A 22,615-nucleotide genomic window follows, 5' to 3' on the forward strand; every position below is an offset into this window, starting at 1 on the left:
CATTTACTTGCTAATACAGATTAATTTTATCATTGCTTGAATCCAAGATGGCAGGCAACATCATATAAACATAAATGGGATGCATGCTATGTTCTGGCACATGCACTTTCAGGCTGTGATATTGCTGCTATGGTACAGGGGCTTTGGAAGAGGTACGGCCGTTACGCACTTGTCAATGATTTTTTTTCCCAATGGCGCTTGCATAGTATAGATCACATCCTATACTGTGTGCAAACATGTTGCAGCGATTTGCAAAATGTTCAAAATCTGTTAAAACACAATTATTTGTGAGTTATTGTAGTAATTTGTATGCGGGTGCATTATGGGTGAAATTTACACAGGATACCGTGAAGTATCTGAACGTATGTTATAATAATGCATATACCAATGGATGATCAGACGACGATGACCATGCAGTGCCAGCAAGATGTTTGTCGGTCATCGAGTCAAATGCTTTGGCGCTTTACTTCGCTCAACAGCATATTCGCTTAAGAGCAGAATTGAAACAACCTCAAATGACCTGCGGTGTACAAATGTGTACCTCAAATCTGTATGTGTAAATCGCTGGCACAAGCTACTGTATATTATGTAATCAGATTTGTATGTAATGTTTAAATATGTTCTATGGATCACTGATCTGAAATAAAAATCTATTATTATTATTATTACATTGCTTTCATGGCCGTAGAAACTTTTAATTACTTCCAACGCTTATGTGGTATAAAGGGTTACAACAGTAATAATCATTAAATTTTCTTGAATCATTTAAACGTATGAAATCTGAAAACTTAAATGATGGGGACGGGTCACCAAATAAGCTACAGAATTTGTTGCCAATTCATCGGTTCCCCTTTGGCGCAAACAGACTATACTTTACATACATGCAATGTATTTTCTTGTTTAGACATCCACAGTCTGTGCCACCATCCTAGAAAAATGTTTTTTGACATGACATAAGAAGAAAAGTTTGATTTGACGTAAGAAGAAAAAAGTTTTGGAATATTTTTTTTTTAAATCCCCCCAAAACAACAAAAAAAACATTGTGTGCTCAGAAATAATTAACTTCCATAGTATGAAAAAGGTGCTGTCTGTGGGACGGGCTCTAGTGGGGTCACCAACAGAAGCACTACACGTGGCAGAGCTCCCTTCCTAGGATATATAATTTGCAACCCCCTCGGGGAGAGTGGAAAGTAAATGTACAACCGTAGGACCCCATGTGCTACTAGGATAAACCGGGTCTGGGTGTCATCAAGAGAAGCACTGCACGTGGCAGAGCTCCCTTCTTAGGATATATAATTTGCAACCCCCTCGGGGAGAGAGGAAAATAAATGTACAACCGCAGGACCCCATGTGCTACTAGGATAAACCGGCTCTGGGTGTCATCAAGAGAATACTTTTGATGCAAATACTTCTGACAGAGTTTTACAGGCAAAATGAGCAGAGAATACCTCTCCCCTTCCCCCATTAGACACACAATCAAGGACAATGCTACCTGGACATTTTACGACAAGTTATCACATAAATATCTTACCAATGGCAGGCACAGTAGTATTTAATGTGCTATTTAAGGTTAGGTGCACTTTGAACTCTGACACACTGAGAGTGAGATGCTATTTGGTATATCGCTACTTTCAGACATGTTGACACATACATGTGTATCTATTTAACAAATCACCGGCCTCGGTGGCATCGTGGTAGGCCATCGGTCTACAGGCTGGTAGGTACTGAATTTGAATCCCAGTCGAGGCATAGGATTTTTAATCCAGATGCCGACTCCAAACCCTGAGTGAGTGCTTCGCAAGGCTCAATGGGTAGGTGTAAACCACTTGCACCGACCAGTGATCCATAACTGGTTCAACAAAGGCCATGGTTTGTGCTATCCTGCCTGTGGGAAGCGCAAATAAAAGATCCCTTGCTGCTAATCGGAAGAGTAGCCCATGTAGTGGCGACAGCGGGTTTCCTCTCAAAATCTGTGTGGTCCTTAACCATATGTCTGACGCCATATAACCGTAAATAAAATGTGTTGAGTGCGTCGTTAAATAAAATATTTCTTTCTTTCTATTAAACAAATCTGACAGTAACAACTTTATTACTCAATACAGAATTTTTATTTTCAAAACAAAAAATATATACATGTGTTTATATTTTAAATATTGCTTTGTTAAAAACCATGGACGGAATACATACATTATATGTAAATATAAAAATATGCTAAAATGTTTTATAAATTGAGATACTTGACAATTGCACAACATATACTGTATAATATAGTTAACAGTCTTTATAAACACACCACACTTTGTACAAATCTTATTTACAGGTAAAGAGGCATAATATATCGGGTGTGAAAAATTTTAAGCTGAATAGTGGAGAAAGTGAACAATACAGAACATTGCAAATTTTGTACAAAACCAGTTTACTATGTTGTATACATCATAGCTAAAAGTGTGTTATGTTTAACGACACCTCTAGAGCAAATTGATTTATTAATCATCGGCTATTGGATGTCAGCTTTAAACTTTTAACTTGTTAGCAAATAGTGAACTTGGGTAAAGGTCAGTTAAAGGTCAAATAATATCAGGCCACAGACGGCCTCAGACCACAATTAATTACACTATGTTTTCTCATATAGCCCCAGTGGCTGTAGCACTTTTATTAATTTCACCAGGACATAGGCATTTCACAAGAAACCTTACCTGCCTGGGGCCAATGAACACTCAAAAGGACGACCCCTGTTGTCCAGCACTTTTTCGCGTTATATCAATGTAAACAAACACACGTGGGCTAAGAGACCGAATCACAACCATTTTTGTGCATTTTATACAAATGTTGCACTACTTCAAGGTGCTATGGGGGACAGTATGCACTATCCAGTGTAAACCAAGTGCACATATTCACTAACTGCATCCTCTTCCCTGTCAAACCCAGTGTAACAATTCAGCATACAAAGCAGCTCCCCAGCCATTACTATAACTATATTTTCTCGCATTCGTTTCCGTATTTTCGCCAACCAAATGGCTGGATAACTGTAGTGTGATGCCATACCACAATTAATTATGCTATATGTTTCTATATAGTGTCAGTGGCTATAGCATTTGTATTAATATCAGCAGGCCCATGGATTTTTGTATGTACCTTTGCCTGCCTGAGGGAAACATACCCTGAAAAGGACAACCCCTGTTGTCCAGCTCTTTCTCCCAGGATATTGGTTTAAACAAACACACCCACTAAACCTGGCCAGAGTACACCCATTTTACACAACAAAAAAACAACAACCTACTTTTGCATGGGCCGGAATTACCACAAACAAATCTTCAATGTCAACAAGTTACACATGTTTACAAACTACATGCTCTCCCCTGTCAAACTCAGTCAAATATTTGCCACTTCAAAGCTGTCTGCTATGAAATAATCACAGTCAAACAGCAGACTACTTGTGCGGACAAATTTCCGGATTTTCCACAACCAAGTGGTAAGATAACTAATCTGAGTTAAAAAATGGATGTTAAACTTACCGTAAATAACAATAATGGGTGAACAGATAGTCATTTATATAGAGAGAAATGTTGCTATTTACCATTACCAAATGTTTGACATCCAATTACCGATGATTAATAAATCAGTGTACTCTAGTGGTGTAGGTACAAAACACATTTGGTTAACCCTTCTATAGTCCGTCCCACAGGGAATGCCTTTTTTTCATGCTATGGAATTTGCTACAAGTTATTTATGTTTTAGCCGGTTGTTTTCTAAATTAGACGCAAAAATAGGTTGGTTTTTTTATTTTTTATTACCAAAACACTTTTACTTTTCTTCTTAAGTCAAACAAAACTGAAATTATTTACGAAAAACATGTTTATAGAATGATGGGACGGACTATAGTAGTTATAACAATATTTATTCACAAACATTGTGACACAACAAGAGAATACTAACATGAAGTAGTGACGCAGTACCAGATACCGCACAAATCACTATATAATACTAACATGAAGTAGTGACGCAGTACCAGATACCGCACAAATGACTATATAATACTAACATGAAGTAGTGACGCAGTACCAGATACCGCACAAATGACTATATAATGCTAACATGAAGTAGTGACGCAGTACCAGATACCGCACAAATGACTATATAATACTAACATGAAGTAGTGATGCAGTACCAGATACCGCACAAATGACTATATAATACTGTATGGCTTTGGAAATTAAAGAAGGAAATACTGCAGTGGTTCCACAAAATAAACTTTAAATGTCTTTATTAATACTTTGTGTATAAAACTAATCCTTGTTTGAGAAATTTGGCAGTTTGGTGTTTATTTTGATTTTAAAAATTATTACGCACACACACACACACACAAACACACAGATATGCACACACACACACTCTCACACACACACACACACAAACACACACACACACACACACACACACGCACACACAGAGAGAGAGAGAGATCTAGTATAACCAGCATCCATTCATATCGACTCGGATCCCTTGTAGGATTGTTTTAAGGATCCGCGGAGCCTGATGCACAAATAACAGGGGCCGCCTTCCCAGGATGTATATTTTGCCACCCCCTCGGGGAGGGGGGGGGGGGAAGGAAAACTGACCTTGGGAAAATAAATGTACACATCACCATGGAGCCCCCTGAAGTGTGGGGCCTGTAGCATGTGCTACATGTGCTACTAGGATACACCGGCTCTCATCCCTTATCCTCTCTTGATTATCTTGATTCTATAGAGGATACTCCCCGAGTGTCTTGTGATATCATAATTTATCAGCATGAGTTGATAAAAGTATGAACTGCCAGGTTTGTCGAGGATTTTTATACTTTTATCAATGAGTGCTGCTAAATTATGGTATCACAAGACACGAAGAGGGTATTCTTTTTATCATCCATTATCATTCTTTTCATTTGCGACAATTGTAAACAATGTCAGTAATGTGGGTTGAATGTCACTATATTTGGCAGCGGTAGACTCGTTTTAAAACTAGCAGAACGACAGTGGCGTGACGTCACTAATGATAGGTTTAGTGCTGAAAGATATACAGTGACGTAACAAAAGAAGCAATATCTCCTTGGAGAATATGGCAAATTATAGTGCCAGCGATATGACCTACAAAAGCCTTTAATGGATGATAAAGCAATATACTACTGTAATTAGTATTCAATATGTCATTTATAACCCAATTCAAAACCTGTCTAACACTGATCATATTCAAATAAAAAGTCTACCATAGGTAGGAATCGTAGTGTGATGACACGTAAATCGTAAATGACATTAGTCCTATATGACAAGTTGTGTTGGAATTGGACCAATTAAAACATGTCCTATTTCTCACAACAAATCGTAAACTCTCAGCCAATCAAATTACATGGTGCATATAAAAGATCCCTTGCTGTTAATCAAAAAGAGTAGCCCATGAAGTGGCGACTATATTTGTGTGGTCCTTAATCATATGTCCGACGCCATATAACCGTAAATAAAATGTGTTGAGTGTGTCGTTAAATAAAACATTTCCTTTCATAAGAGGCTAAACAACATACTGTATTTGAAGCTGTTTTGTTGAGTACTGGTGTATATATATATATATATATATATATATATATATATATATATATATATATATATATATATATATATATATATATATAAAATAATACACAGTGCACATATATTATATGTTGTGTCCTTAAAGGCGCATACCCTAGTTTCAGCCTTTGAATAGAGACAGCAAGTTTAGTTAATATACAAACCTGCAACCCACCTTTGGATAAGGTTATAACAGAGCGAAGTTAAAGTCTGTGATGTTTAAACAGGGAAATAACATCTAAAAGTAACCAGAGCTTGTCTCGATAACCGTTATATTCAGACGAACGTGCCTTTTTAGAAACTAGAGTATGTCACTTTAATAAGAAAGTGGTTGTTATATAAAGAAGTCATACTAACAGGCTCAATAATATACAGTATTTGAAGTTGTTTATAAAAGGAATAAGAAAACACCTAAAACACTTTAGAATTCAATATTACCCCTAAAATAAATAAATAAATAAAGAACAAACAAGAAATAACAACAACAAAGAACCGATATAAAATGCAAATGATTTCACAACAGGCATTAAAACGGAGTGAAACAAACTTTAAAGGTGCAGATCCTAGTTTTAACCTGTAAAAAAAATGGACACTAAGTTTAGTTAATTTACAAACCTGTAACTCATTTGGATAAAGTTACAATCGAGTGAAAGAAGAGTCTGCGACGTTAGAACTATTCTTAAAAATAGACTAGAACTCGAATCAATAAATCACTACTTCTTAGACACACATACGTATATAAAAATATGAAAAATTTAATTTTTGGTACTACAAACACCAGGATGACCAGAAACACTTTGGTTCTACATAAATGGATAACCTAAAGAATGAAATATAAGTAATTTTTTTATTTCAGTGATCATAAACGGCTCTAATAGCAAAAAATATGATGTAGTGTTTAAAATCTAGGGCCTGTCCCTTTAAACAAACAAAGAAACAAAATAAAAATTACAAATCACAGATATAACAAGTGGTGTAGGAGAAAGGAGCCCAGGGGAGTGGGTGGGTGGGTGGGTGGGTGGGTGGTGAGTGTAGGGGTAATTACATCTGGTAAGTCTGACACAGTCTTCTGAGAAAACCGGGGGGGGATTTAACTCAGTCTGTTGAGTGCTCGCTTGAGGTGCTTACGTCGAATGGCGGGTGGGGGTGGACGGAAAGCAAATTTGGATTATAGAGCCAATGAACTGACAACTAAGTTTAAAAAGTTACTCCACTATTAAAGTGGCAGATCCTAGTTTCAAATTTTATAGCATATCTAGGTAGGGTTTGCTATGTGAGATCAGAATTTAGAAAAGAATGAGAGACATTTTTCATGTGTGTGTGGTTTTTAGTACATGGCACAGACACAGTTTGGGCATGAATTTAAAAAAGAACGAGAGACATTTTCCATGTGTGTGTGGTTTTTAGCGCATGGCACAGATGCCATGTGGGCATGAATTTAGAAAAGATTGAAAGCCATTTTTCATGTGTGTGTGGTTTTTAACATTTGGAACAGATGCAGTGTAAGGCATTAAAAAATCAAGCACATTGATAATTTGTAATAAACCTGGGGGGGGGGGGGGGGGGGCGTGATTTACCTCAATTAACTGAGTGCTTGCTTGAGGTGATTGCATTGTAGGATCGAACTACCTCGGTGGATCCATTCAACTGATTAAAAAAAAAAAATTCTCGTTCCAACCAGTGAACCACAACTGGTCAAAGGCCATGGTATGTGCTTTCCTGCCTGTGGGAAAGTGCATATAAAAGATCCCTTGTTGCATTAAGCAAAATGTAGCAGATTTTCTCTTGATGACTACGAGTCAGAATTACCAAATGTTTGACATCCAATGACCGATGATTAATTTTTCAAAAGTGGATGAAGTTGAGATTTATTTATGGACGGTGGGGTGCGGGGAGGGGCTATAGCACAAACTTATAATATCCACCCATTGGTCAGCCACATTTAATACTACACCACTGGGTTCACAAGGTGGATCCAGGGGGAGGGGGGGGGAGGGTGTCACAAAATTCTTAAAACAGCAATTTGTTTTTGTTGAAGACAATAGTCTCTATACCTGTACATGTAGCTCCCAAAGGGGGATTTTGAGCATGTTCAAACATTGAAATAATGATGTTTAGAAATATGTTTTCAGGATAATAATTTTGTGTTGTATATTGTGGATGGTGAATTAATATTAAAAAAAAGTCATAAAAAAGAGCACTCCAAATGAGTGGGAGTGTGTGTCTCGGGACCTGGTGACCCCCCCCCCCCCCCTTCCCCATGGTACAATATATGTTTCAGTTGAGCAAGTACAGTTCTACATGTCGTCACTGGTGATAAATGAGCAAGGAATGGTTGTATGGCATTATTGAAATAAATCCACATACACGTACATCTTCGTATACGCAACACGTGGAACAATTTTATACCGATCCTGCCGTCTTCAGATGGGCGGGAAAAACTTTCCCGATCCTGAGTCGTCGAGAACCGAATCCTGCCTTTCATTTGAGAGTAATAGGATTTTCTCGCTTGCTACATGTGTAACGTTATATTTATCACCCGATGCATGTGCAGAATTTGCCTTGTCGCCAGACATGTGCACAGGATTGACTTTGGCTCCAGATGCATGTGCAGGATTGACCTTCTCACTTGTTGTGTGCATAGGATTGACCTTGTCACTTGAGACATGTGCAGGATTGATCTTGTCACCAGAGACGTGTACAGGATTGACCTTGTCAGTAGATGCATGCACAGGATTGACCTTGTCACCAGAGGCATGCACAGGATTGACCTTGTCACCAGAGGCATGCACAGGATTGACCTTGTCACCAGAGGCATGCACAGGATTGACCTTGTCACCAGAGGCATGCACAGGATTGACCTTGTCAGTAGATGCATGTGCAGGATTGATCTTCTCGCTAGATGCATGCACAGGATTCAACTTGACCGTGGATACATGTGCAGGATTAATCCTTTCACCCGACACCTGAACAAGAGAAACCTTTTCGCCGGAATGCGACAAGCTCAATTTTTCAATCGATTCTTCCACCGCATCCTGCGATTCTGGTTTCTTCCCACTTCTCATACTCTTCACACTCGGAACTAGAACACAAAAACAAAAACAATCATTAAAAACAGAAAGGGGCAGGACGTAGCCCAGTGGTAAAGCGCTGGCTTGATGCGTGATCGCTTTTGGATCGATCCCCATTGGTGGACCCATTGGGCTATTTCTCGTTCCAACCAGTGCACCACGACTGGTACATCAAAAGTTGTGGTATGTGCTATTCTGTCTGTGGGATGGTGCATATAAAAGATCCCTTGCTACTAATAGAAAAACGTAGCGGGTTTCCTCCCTATACGACTGTGTCAAAATGACCATAATATATGTTTGGCATTCAATAGCCAATGATTATGACACTCAATGTGCTCTAGTGGTGTCGTTAAACAAAACAAACAAACTTAAAAAAAAACCCAGAAAATAATTTATTGGAATTAAATAGGGGTACACCTACTTCATGATATATGATATGATACATATATAAAGGATAATAATCGAGTTACCAGTTATTATCAAATTTATGTCCCGAGTGAAATAATTTTCAGTTGTCACGAGCTTTAGCGAGTTACAAATGAAAATTATTTCACGAGGGACATAAATTTGATAATAACTAAAACTGAGTTTGTTATTCTATTTATTACCTCAGCTATTTTTTTCTTCTAAAAACCTTTATTTTTCACGCACATGCACGAAGGCCAACCTGTACAGAAATGATGTAAACCACTAAATACGCACTGTTCTGAGAATTACTACGTTGTAATTTAATCATGTTCATAGATAATTAAAAAAACACACAAGTTCTCTTTATTCTGCTTCAAAATCTATAATGAATTGCATTAAAATGACATTTTGTTATTAATTTAACACCAAAAACAGAGACCCGTAAAGGCAAACTCTTTAAACTACATGACGTCATTTTGGGTTTGTCAAATCGTAATGACGTCATATTTAATACCGACAAAGTCATTGGTTTGTAAGCGTCAAATTGTCCAATAGTATTGTTCGTTAAACCAATGCAGAGTATTTCTCACTAAGAAAATATGGAAAATATTTTCCCTGTTATGAGTGACCGCTGGGATAATAACACGATATACATAACACATGATACGATTCGTATCACAATACCTGATTCACAGGGTTTTCCCAGTAAAAATACAAAATAAACATAACTCAAGTGACACAGTGATGAAAGAAGGAAATGTTTTATTTAACGACGCACTCAACAAATTTTATTTACCATTATATGGCGTCAGACATATGGTTAAGGACCACACAGATATTGAAGGAGAAAACCCGCTGTCGCCACATCATGGGCTACTATTTTCGATTGGCAGCAAGGGATTTTTTACACGCACCATCCCATAGACAGGATAGTACATACCACGGCCTTTGATGTACCAGTCATGGTGCACTGTCTGGAGTGAGAAATAGCCCAATGGGCCCACCGACGCGGATCGATCCTAAACCGACCGCGCATCAAGTGAGCGCTTTTACCACTGGGCTAAGTCCTGTCCTCTGACACTGTGATGAAAGACAGTTAAATGTGGAAACACCACATCATAGACTTTTTGACATATCCTGTTTTTCCTTCCCGCCGATTGGGCCCACTGGGCTATTTCTTCCTTCCAGCCAGTGCTTCACAACTGGTGGTGTAACAAAGGCTGTGGTATATACTATCCTGTCTGTGGGATGGTGCATATAAAAGATCCCTTGCTGCTAACTGAAAAGAGTAGCCTATGAAGTGGCGACAGCAGGTTTCCCCTCTCAGTATCTGTGTGGTCCATAACCATATATGTATGTCTGACACCATATAACCGTAAATAAAATGTGTTGAGTGTGTTGTTAAATAAAACATTTCCTTCCTTCCTTCCTTAATCATGTAGGCTACAAACTTTAATTTATCTGGAGTACCCCCACACACACCAATGTCAATTAAATCAAAGAGTTACTGTTATATGACATCAGACATATGGTTAAGGACCACACATAAAACATTTCCTTCTGTTTTTTCTTGAAGGAAATAATGAACTGTTTTTCATAAATTGATACAAAATTGAAATAGGAATCGATGCACAAGAAAAGGTATCATGTTACTCTATATAAAGAAAAGTAAAAATATGGCTTAATTGTGCCCCTACTAGAGACTGTGGCCTATCCTCTATATATTGTAGCCCCCCTGCCCCCCCCCCCCCCCCCCCTCCTTCCTCCAGATATTGTCCCTATGGATTTGCCTATGCCATGCCAAGCTGATTTCAGTTTACATTTCACACTTTATACCCACCACTTGCAATCTCTTCATGGCTATGTTCAGCAGACGCTCCCACTGGTGGAATTCTTTCCCTTGTTTTGGCACTCTTCTTTTCCTTGAGGGACAATTTCCATTCATCACTTTTTGTCTTTTCTGCAAAAATATAGAAGAAATGTAAGGTGTGAGACCTACTCAAATAGCAATGTTTGAACATCCGTTTCTTAACTGACCACTGACCACTAACCAAAGTGACTAGGTTTTGCATAGGGCTGAAAACTTCTGTCTAGCTTAAGGGCTACATGAACACCTCTAGAGCACATTGATTTATTAATCATCAGCTATTGAATGTCAAACACTTGGTAATTCTGACATATATAATAGTATATATGATAGTCAGGGATCCGAGGGATAATTAACAAGTCGTATTCTTGACAGGTGGTTGTGCCGGGACTCTATTAGGGCCTAGTGGCCTCGGTGGAGTCATGGTTAGCCCATCGGTCAACAGGCTGGTAGGTACTGGGTTCAGATCCCAGTCGAGGCATGGGATTTTTAATCCAGATACCGACTCCAAACCCTGAGTGAGTGCTCCGCAAGGCTCAATGGGTAGGTGTAAACCACTTGCACCGACCAGTGATCCATAACTGGTTCAACAAAGGCCATGGTTTGTGCTATCCTGCCTGTGGGAAGCGCAAATAAAAGATCTCTTGCTGCTAATCAGAAAGAGTAGCCCATGTAGTGGCGGCAGCGGGTTTCCTCTCAAAATCTGTGTGGTCCTTAACCATATGTCTGACGCCATATAACCGTAAATCAAATGTGTTGAGAGTGTCATTAAATAAAACATTTCTTTCTTTCTATAAGGGTCTGGTTGACTCCAGGGATAATTAACAAGTCGTACCTTTGACAGGTGGTTGTGCCGGGACTCTGTAAGGGTCTGGTTGACTCTCTGAACCGGGGGAGGTGTGTCTCTGCCTGTGCTGGCTCTTCAAGACTCGGTCTTTGCGGTGAACCAGACCTTCCTTGATCCAGTCATGCTGCAGTGCTTCGTCGGGAGTCATCCGCAGTGCTGGGTCCCACCTGTGGGTTAAAATCAAACACTGTATTAGCTCTGCAATGGGGGCGGTTTAGTGCTCGCCTGAGGTGCTTGAGTCACAGAATCAAATCACCTCAGTGGATCCATTCAACTGATTGGATTTTTGTTATTGTTCCAACCAGTGCACCACAACTGGTCAAGGCTGTGCTATGTACATGTACTTTCCAGTCTGTAATGCCCGGCGCAGACGAGCGGTTTTTAACGCATGCGTCTTGTGTTAAGAAATGCATCCATATGAACGCAGTAAAAGCACCTCATGTGCGACCCCCTCTGCGTTGCGTTTTTTAACGCTGCGTCGATTTTTCAAATATCAAACATGTTTGATTTTAGACGCACAAATGCATCCGTCTCCTGCCGCATCCGTCTAAAAACGCACATGTGTGCCTTCTTGCGTCTGCGTTGTGTTCACATTTTTATATTGACCAATCATCTGTCTTTTCAGTAACATGCCTTTCATGTTATCTACGGTGGCTGCCATTCTGGACATGTCAAATGAAGTGTTATTCCAAATTCACTTTCTATGAAGTTAGGGTATTTATAGCCATATATTACGAAAGCATATTGTGAAAATAGTGATTCAGTAAAATCACAGTATTTCGTGCATACCACGCATGTATTGCAATTTATGAAAAAACCCCATGCCAATGTCATATATCAGTGTGAAACAGCATATAACAAAATTAACAATTACTGGTTTCAGTGATGAATAGAACTGTGAAAACAGACCTGACCATTAAAAATGACTAACAGGTAAATGTTTTAACACAAATAATTTCCAACTGCTCATCTTTGAAACAAAGACTAGGCATGTGTAATAGATGAAATTAAAAAACATAAATTATTGCATTCATTGTACTATGCCTAATAATAATAATTAAAACAAACAATTGTGAAATAAGAAAGATTTATATCGTAATAGTATATTGTACATAATGTTTTAAATGAAGTTTATTATGTTTTAAAATGTATTAATAAATTACATTTAATCTTTGTTATTTTTCCTAGAGTAAAGTATAAATAAATTAATTAATAAAAGAAATCATCAGTAAATCGCAGGAACGCATCGCAGGTAGGCGCACACGAGACGCATCCGTCTGCATTGAGTCTGCATTTTTTAACGCAGACGGATGCGTTAAAAAACGCTCGTCTGCGCCGGGCATAAGAAAAGAAAGGAAAGGAAATGGTTTATTTAACGATGCACTCAACACATTTTATTTACGGTTATATGGTGTCGGACATATGGTTACGGACAACACAGATATTGAGGGAGGAAACCTGCTGTCACCACTTCAAGGGCTACTCTTTTCGATTAGCAGCAAGGGATCCCATAGACAGATAAGTACATACCACGGCCTTTGATGTACCAGTCTTGTTGCACTGGCCGAAGCGAGAAATAGCCCAATCACTGGGCTACGTCTTGTCCCCTCACTTTTCGGCTTCGTACACAATAAATATACACAAATGTAGCATATTTCACTTGAAATCCATATTTAGTAAAAGGTACAATTTTTTAATTACAAGGTTTTCTTCAAATACACCCACGTGCATTAATAACGTTCAAACAAAAAATTTCAATAGCAATTTTGCATTGGAATTTTTCCAGCATTCTGAAAACAGAAACGTCCTGTACCCAGTTTAGTGTTATTGTAAGGAGATGTAAAGTGATGTCAGCATTCCAATGACGTCACTGGCCTCGGTGGCGTCGTGGTTAGGCCATCGGTCTACAGGCTGGTAGGTACTGGGTTCAGATCCCAGTTGAGGCATGGGATTTTTAATCCAGATACCAACTCCAAACCCTGAGTGAGTGCTCCGCAAGGCTCAATGGGTAGGTGTAAACCACTTGCACCGACCAGTGATCCATAACTGGTTCAACAAAGGCCGTGGTTTGTGCTATCCTGCCTGTGGGAAGCACAAATAAAAAATCCCTTGCTGCTAATTGGAAAGAGTAGCCCATGAAGTGGCGACAGCGGGTTTCCTCTCAAAATCTGTGTGGTCCTTAACCATAGGTCTGACACTGTATAACCGTAAATAAAATGTGTTGAGTGCGTCTTTAAATAAAACATTTCTTTCTTTTCCAATGACGTCACTTTACAAATTCTAAATTATCTGTATACGGTTATGTTGAACCATGTGGATAATGATATCACTCACTCAACACATCGTCTGACAAAATCCAGGAAGTTGGCATCACTAGTTTTAATAGACTGCTGTAGGTCCCGAGAAGAAACCCGCCTCTTCTTGCCCTTACTGTTTGTAACGCAGCGTGGGTTGCCCTTTGAATCTGAAACAAAGAAACAAAAATATCAAAGGTCGTGGTATGTGATGTCCTGTGTAGTAAACTGCATATAAACGATTCCTTGCTACTAACGGAAAAATGTAGCGGCTTTCCTCTCCAAGACTATGTCAAAATTACCAAATGTCTGACATCCAATAGCTGATGATTAATTAATGAATGTGCTCTAGTGGTGTTGTTAAACAAAACAAACTTTAAGACTATGTCAAAATTACCAAATGTCTGACATCCAATAGCTGATGATTAATTAATGAATGTGCTCTAGTGGTGTTGTTAAACAAAACAAACTTTAAGACTATATGTCAAAATTACCAAATGTCTGACATCCAATAGCTGATGATTAATTAATCAATGTGCTCTAGTGGTGTTGCTAAACAAAACAAACTTTAATTCTGAGACAATATGTCAAAATCACCAAATGTTTAACATCCAATAGCCGATGATGAATAAATATGTGCTCTAGTGGTGTTGTTAAACAAAACAAATTTTAATTCTGAGACTATATGTCAAAATTACCAAATGTTTAACATCCAATAGCCGATGATGAATAAATATGTGCTCTAGTGGTGTTCTTAAACAAAAACAAACATTAACTTTTTCTGCACTGCCAAAAAGAGGACTGCCACTCTGAGACCATCTATACATACCATTCATTTCAATTTATTTTCATACTTATTTCTAATTAAAGTTGAAGCATGCTGTCCTGGGTACACATCTCAGCTATCTACGCTGTCTGTCCAGGACAGTGGGTTAGTTGGTTAGTGGTTAGTGATAGAGAAGAGGGTGTAGTAGTCTTATACCTACCCACCGAGTCGTTAAAATTCACTCTGAGTGGCAGCCGGTACCATGTTGCGAACCCTGTACCTACCAGCCTTATGTCCGATGGCTTAACCACGACGCCACTGAGGCCTGTTTCCATTAGTAGCAAGGGATCTTTTATGTGCACCATCACACAGACAGGATAGCACATACCACAGCCTTTAATATACCAGTCGTGGTGCACTGGTTGGAACGAGAAATAGCCCAGTGGGCCCACCGACGGGAATTGATCCCAAAGTGACTGCCCATCAAGCGAGGGCTTTAACACTGGGCTACGTCCCACTCTGGCAATGCAGAAAGAATGTGGGCGTGGCTATCCTCCTGTACGCGAGGCACTGGGTGTGGCTATCCTGTACGCGAGGCACTGGGCGTGGCTATCCTCCTGTACATGAGGCACTGGGCGTGGCTATCCTCCTGTACATGAGGCACTGGGTGTGGCTATCCTCCTGTACGCGAGGCACTGGGCGTGGCTATCCTCCTGTACGTGAGGCACTGGGGCGTGGCTATCCTCCTGTACATGAGGCACTGGGCGTGGCTATCCTCCTGTACGTGAGGCACTGGGTGTGGCTATCCTCCTGTACGCGAGGCACTGGGCGTGGCTATCCTCCTGTACATGAGGCACTGGGCGTGGCTATCCTCCTGTACATGAGGCACTGGGTGTGGCTATCCTCCTGTACGCGAGGCACTGGGCGTGGCTATCCTCCTGTACGTGAGGCACTGGGGCGTGGCTATCCTCCTGTACATGAGGCACTGGGCGTGGCTATCCTCCTGTACATGAGGCACTGGGTGTGGCTATCCTCCTGTACGCGAGGCACTGGGCGTGGCTATCCTCCTGTACGTGAGGCACTGGGGCGTGGCTATCCTCCTGTACATGAGGCACTGGGCGTGGCTATCCTCCTGCACATGAGGCACTAGATAGAGGAACATAGCCTAGTGATAAAGTGCTTGCCTGATAGCGTGGTTGGTCTGGGATCGATCCCCATCGGTGGCCCCACTCTGCCACTGCATTACTGAATGATTTTCAATTTCAACTTATTTTTGTGCTTATATTCAATTACGGTTCAAGCACACTGTTCTGGGCATACACACCTCAGCTATCTGGGCTGACTGTCCAGAACGGGGGGGGGGGGGGTGGGTTAGTTGTTAAAGGGACATTCCTGAGTTTTCTGCAATTTATAAGATGTTATCGACTAAAAGAGACTTTTTAACAATTGTAATTACATATCAAATATATTTTTGTGCATAAAATATTAGTGGCTGTATATTAAACGTGTTTAAATTTCATTTTATTTCCTAAAATACATTTTTTTCGTATGTATGAAATTATTTGAAGACAAAATCCAGTTTACCGTATACGCAAATATTTTCGTGGCTAAAATAATTCGCGATCGGGCTTTCATTTTACATTTTTGCGAGGAATTATTTTCGCGACTGTATCCCCCAATAATAAAATCAAAATTACCCATATTTCATTTGCCAAACTCTTTTCAATGACAATTTCATGCACACACTTGGACATGTTCACCATGCTGTCAGCGAAACGTCAATGTTGTATGTATGTCTGATAAGACTATTGTCATGTTATCGATGGAACACGCACATGCGATACAGAAAATTGAAAAACGCAAATATCACAAGAAATAACTTTTAATTATTGGTGGTACCCACGAACTTCAATTCAAAGTTACAAACAAAACAAACAAAACTGATATTACGTAACAACAGATTTACACCCCAACTGTGTGTCACTTCGATCAAATCCACGTGACCGTGCAGGTTTACAGAATTACGTGACCTTACGGATCTCTGCTTGATTCTGATATGGGTTGGGCATGTAGAGATAAGACCATATATTATAAGGGAAATATTATTTTACCAAATCAGAAATAAGTACGCGCGTAATTAAATTCGCGGTGCTATCAACGTGTTCGCGATTTTCGCGGTATATTTTATTCGCGGACATATTTGCGTATACGGTAGGCTTCTTACAAATATTAAGACAACCAGAAACACATTGAATATACAGACACTGATATTCTAAACAAGAAAATATATTTAATATGTAAGTTTAATCGTAGAAATATTTTATTAGTCAGAAACATCTTACAATGCAGCAAACTCAGGAATGTCCCTTTAATTGTTAGTGGTTAGTGAGAGAGAAGGTGTAGTGGCCTTACACCTACCCACTGAGTCATTAAAACTCGCTCTGGGTGGGAGCCAGTACCGGACTGCGAACCGTGTACCAGCCTTATGTCCGATTGCTTAACCGAGGCCGGTTCACTAGTAAATGAAAACCACCTGTACACACCAAAAAAGAGTCTCCGTCTCGTTGCCTGGTCCAGGACCGGGTTGGGTGGGAGTCCCATGATCTCCATGATGCAGGCGAGTTGCTCCACTTCGTTTTCCCCAGGAAACAGCGGGTATCCGGTGTACAGCTCCGCGAGGATGCAGCCGAAACTCCACATGTCGATAGGCATCGAGTACGGCAAGCCGAGGATCACTTCCGGTGAGCGGTAGAATCGGCTCTGGATGTAGGTGTATACTGGAAGGTATAATATATTAATTATTGAATACAGAATGAATGAGTGGATGGATGGATGGGGGGATGGAATGGATGGATGGATGGATAGGTGGTTGTATGTGTATACTGAAAGAAAATATATAAATCATTGAATACAGAATGAATGGATGAATGGATGGATGCATGGATGGATGGATGGGTGGGTGAATGGATGGATGGATGGATGGATGGATGGATGGATGGGTGGAGTGCTGGGATGGATGAGTGGTGGGATGGATGGTGGGATGGATGATGCATGGATGGATGGATGGATGGATGAATGGATGGATGGATGGTGAGATGGATGGATGGGTGGATGGGTGGGTGTGTGGATGTGTGTGTGGTGGGGTGGATGGATAGGTGGTTATATGTGTATACTGAAAGAAAATATATTAATCATTGAATACAGAATGAATGAATGGATGGATGGATGGAAGGAAATGGTTTATTTAATGACACACTCAACACATTTTATTTATGGTTATATGGCGTCGGACATATGGTTAAGGATCACACAGATATTGAGGGAGGAAACCCACCGTCACCACTTCATGGGTGGGTGGATGGGTGGATGGGTGGATGGATGGATGGGTGGGTGGGTGGGTGGATGGATGGGTGGGTGGATGGATGGGTGGATGGGTGGGTGGGTGGGTGGGTGGATGGATGGATGGATGGATGGGTGGATGGATGAATAAATGCACCATCCCACAGACAGGATAGCACATAATATGGGCTTTGATATACATGTACCAGTCGCAGTGCACTGACTAGAGCAAGAAAGAGCCCGATGGACCCACCAACGGGGATTGATCCCAAAGTGACCACACATCAGGCGACCACTTTACCATTGGGCTAGTAATATTACAGCGTAACAGTTGTAGTTTGTTTTGTTTAACGATACCACTAGAGACCATTGATTTATTAATCATCGGCTATTGGATGTCAAATAAATTCTGACATATAGAGAGGAAACCCGCTACATTTTTCCATTAGTAGCAAGGAATCTTTTACATGCAACATCACATAGGAAGGATTGCACATACCAACGCCTTTGGTATAGCAGTCATGGAACAAGAAATAGCCCAATGGGCCCACCGATGGGGATCGATCCTAGAGCATCCGCGCATCAAGCGAACACTTTATCACTGGGCAATGTCCCGCCATTTTCTTTAGGCCTTTACTCTCCTTTTAGACTAACGGAAGGAAAGTTTTTGAGTTTGGTTAAAATAGTCAAGAGCTAAATTAATAGATTTAGAAAAGACAGACAGAGGGTGATAGATGAGAAAGATGAATGAATGAAAGTGTGGGAGTCAGCCTTGATGGGATTTAAACAGCTGTCATCATACTTCATAATCTTACCTCTTTGGTGCTCGTAACAGCTAGAACCGAAATCTATGACCTTTATCGAACTTTGGCCTCTTTGTCGTAACAATATATTTTCCTGAAACAAAGACAAACAAATATTTTCCTGAAATGAAAGTAAAGACTGTTAACAATGAAAAGTATGTGATACATTTAGAAAAAGATCATTTTGTTTAATGACACCACTCAGAGGGAGATCGGGGGGGGGGGGGAGGGGGTGCCCCCCATCATCTCCTAAATTTTTTGACAGTTATAATTTTATTATGTATCAATTTTTTTTTACGATCCCCCCCCAAACCTCGCCCAAAGTTCCCTTGTCATTACCCCCCCCACCCCCCTAAATGGATTTTCTGGATCCGCCACTACCACTAAAAAAAGAGTAAAGTTTGTTTTATTTAACGACGCCGCTAGAGCACATTGATTTTTTATCTTATCATCGGCTATTGGACATCAAACATATGGTCATTCTGACACTGTTTTTTTTAGAGGAAACCCGCTGTCGCCACATAGGCTACTCTTTTATGACAGACAGCAAGGGATATTTTATTTGCGCTTCCCACAGGCAGGATAGCACAAACCATGGCCTTTGTTGAACCAGTTATGGATCACTGGTCGGTGCAAGTGGTTTACACCTACCCATTGAGCCATTGAGCCTTGCGGAGCACTCACTCAGGGTTTGGCGTCGGTATCTGTAGACCGATGGCCTAACCACGACGTCACCGAGGCCGGTCCACTACCACTAGAGCTCATTTTTACATCCTGTCACGCAGTCTATAGAGGTAAAAAAAAAATCCCTTGCTCATTGTGCTTTTTCTTGTCAAAAGATGCGGCGAGTGCTGTCCTGTCTGTGGGAAAGTGCATATAAAAGATTACTTGCTGCTAATGGAAAAATGTAGCAGATTTTCTCTAAGACTACATGTTCATGTAAAACAAACTACCAAATGTTTGATATTCCATAGCCAATGGTAAATACATCAGTGTGGTCATAAACAAAAACTTTAGCAGCAAGGCATCTTTTATATGCACTTTTCCAGACAGGACTGCACATACCACAGCCTTTGACATACATTTGCACTAGTTGGGACAGGAAATTTCATATTTCAGCTACATGGTCTTAAACAAAAACTTTAGCAGCAAGGCATCTTTTATATGCACTTTTCCAGACAGGACAGCACATACCACAGCCTTTGATATACATGTACCAGTTGTGTTGCACTAGTTGGGACAGGAGATTTCATCTTTAAGCTACATGATCTTAAACAAAAACTTTAGCAGCAAGGCATCTTTTATATGCACTTTTCCACAGACAGGACAACACATACCACAGCCTTTGACATACATGTACCAGTTGTGTTGCACTAGTTGGGACAGGAAATTTCATATTTCAGCTACATGGTCTTAAACAAAAACTTTAGCAGCAAGGCATCTTTTATATGCACTTTTCCACAGACAGGACAACACATACCACAGCCTTTGACATACATGTACCAGTTGTGTTGCACTAGTTGGGACAGGAAATTTCATAGTTCAGCTACATGGTCTTAAACAAAAACTTTAGCAGCAAGGCATCTTTTATATGCACTTTTCCAGACAGGACAGCACACACCACGACCTTTGATATACATGTACCATTTGTTTTGCACTAGTTGGGACAGGAAATTTCATCTTTAAGCTACATGGTCTTAAACAAAAACTTTAGCAGCAAGGCATCTTTTATATGCACTTTTCCAGACAGGACAGCACATACCACAGCCTTTGATATACATGTACCAGTTGTGTTGCACTAGTTGGGACAGGAAATTTCATATTTCAGCTACATGGTCTTAAACAAAAACTTTAGCAGCAAGGCATCTTTTATATGCACTTTTCCACAGACAGGACAGCACACACCACGGCCTTTGTTATACATGTACCAGTTGTGTTGCACTAGTTGGGACAGGAAATTTCATCTTTAAGCTACATGATCTTAAACAAAAACTTTAGCAGCAAGGCATCTTTTATATGCACTTTTCCAGACAGGACAGCACATACCACAGCCTTTGATATACATGTACGAGTTGTGTTGCACTAGTTGGGACAGGAAATTTCATATTTCAGCTACATGGTCTTAAACAAAAACTTTAGCAGCAAGGCATCTTTTATATGCACTTTTCCAGACAGGACAGCACATACCACAGCCTTTGATATACATGTACCAGTTGTGTTGCACTAGTTGGGACAGGAAATTTCATATTTCAGCTACATGGTCTTAAACAAAAACTTTAGCAGCAAGGCATCTTTTATATGCACTTTTCCACAGACAGGACAGCACACACCACGGCCTTTGTTATACATGTACCAGTTGTGTTGCACTAGTTGGGACAGGAAATTTCATCTTTAAGCTACATGATCTTAAACAAAAACTTTAGCAGCAAGGCATCTTTTATATGCACTTTTCCAGACAGGACAGCACATACCACAGCCTTTGACATACATGTACCAGTTGTGTTGCACTAGTTGGGACAGGAAATTTCATCTTTAAGCTACATGATCTTAAACAAAAACTTTAGCAGCAAGGCATCTTTTATATGCACTTTTCCAGACAGGACAGCACATACCACAGCCTTTGACATACATGTACCAGTTGTGTTGCACTAGTTGGGACAGGAAATTTCATCTTTAAGCTACATGATCTCCTTAATAGGGCTAGCTCTGGATTAGCAGAAAATGTCACCAAATTATCTGCTAAACTTCAAAAACGACAGATACCCAGTTATATTCTAACAAAATATAATTTATTTCATGAAATTATTTCGCTAATTCTTTTTGAAATTCGCAATTGGCGAATTTGGCGAGTGCCAGAACTAGCCCTGCCGTAATTAACAAGAATTACTCAGAATTAAATGTCTTGCATACAATAAACTTATTCCGTGAATAAAAATCTCAGATTTGTTAAATTAAAAAAAAAAATTAACAGTTTTAGGGGGCGAAATTTAGCTCAGTCACTTGAGTGCTCGCTCGTGGTGCTTGCATCACAGGATTGAACCACATCGGTAGATCCATTCAACTGATTGGTTTTTTCTCGTTCCAACCAGTGCACCACAACTGGTCAAAGGCCATGGTACGTATGTGCATATAAAAGATCCCTTGCTGCATTAGAAAAAATGTAGCAGGTTTTCTCTGATGATGTGTCAGAATTACCAAATGTTTGACATCGAATAGCCGATGATGAATTAATCAATGTGCTATAGTGGTGTTGTTAAACAAAACAAACTTTTTTAATAACATTTTTAAATCACAATGAAATGCTGACATGAAAATCTCAGATTTGTTTAACAATGAATGATACTAAAATTAAAATCTCAGTTTTGTTTTAACATTTACTGGTTTTAAATCACAGCTTGTGAATGATATTAAGATAAAACTCGCATATTTGTTTAAAGTCTTCTAAAACTGATGGGAAATGGCAGGTATATAGCACAAATGGTTACAAGAGACAAACACCTGACAGGGTTGTATAGAGACAAGGACTGGGATGTGGAGGTGGATAGTGAAAGAAGTTGAAAGATAAGAGGAGCTGCCAAGATCAGGAGGAAATATGATGGAATTTAAAGGAGAGAAAG

General features: G+C 39.9%; 1 protein-coding gene across 1 annotated transcript in view; it reads right to left on the reverse strand.

The window, feature by feature from the left end:
- Positions 1 to 7,344: 7,344 nt before the first annotated feature.
- The window catches only part of LOC121377371 (dual specificity tyrosine-phosphorylation-regulated kinase mbk-2-like), a 55,714-nt gene continuing 40,443 nt past the window's right edge, over positions 7,345 to 22,615 (reverse strand). Inside the window, exons 8-13 of the mRNA XM_041505346.1 lie at positions 19,011 to 19,092; positions 17,400 to 17,633; positions 14,131 to 14,260; positions 11,785 to 11,963; positions 10,923 to 11,042; positions 7,345 to 8,685 (exon numbers count right to left, since the gene is read on the reverse strand). Coding sequence (XP_041361280.1) covers positions 8,027 to 8,685; positions 10,923 to 11,042; positions 11,785 to 11,963; positions 14,131 to 14,260; positions 17,400 to 17,633; positions 19,011 to 19,092 — 1,404 coding nt within the window. The 3' untranslated portion in view covers positions 7,345 to 8,026. The remainder of the gene's footprint in view (positions 8,686 to 10,922; positions 11,043 to 11,784; positions 11,964 to 14,130; positions 14,261 to 17,399; positions 17,634 to 19,010; positions 19,093 to 22,615) is intronic.

This window comes from Gigantopelta aegis, chromosome 7, assembly GCF_016097555.1.
Source record: "Gigantopelta aegis isolate Gae_Host chromosome 7, Gae_host_genome, whole genome shotgun sequence".
NCBI classification, from domain to species: domain Eukaryota; kingdom Metazoa; phylum Mollusca; class Gastropoda; order Neomphalida; family Peltospiridae; genus Gigantopelta; species Gigantopelta aegis.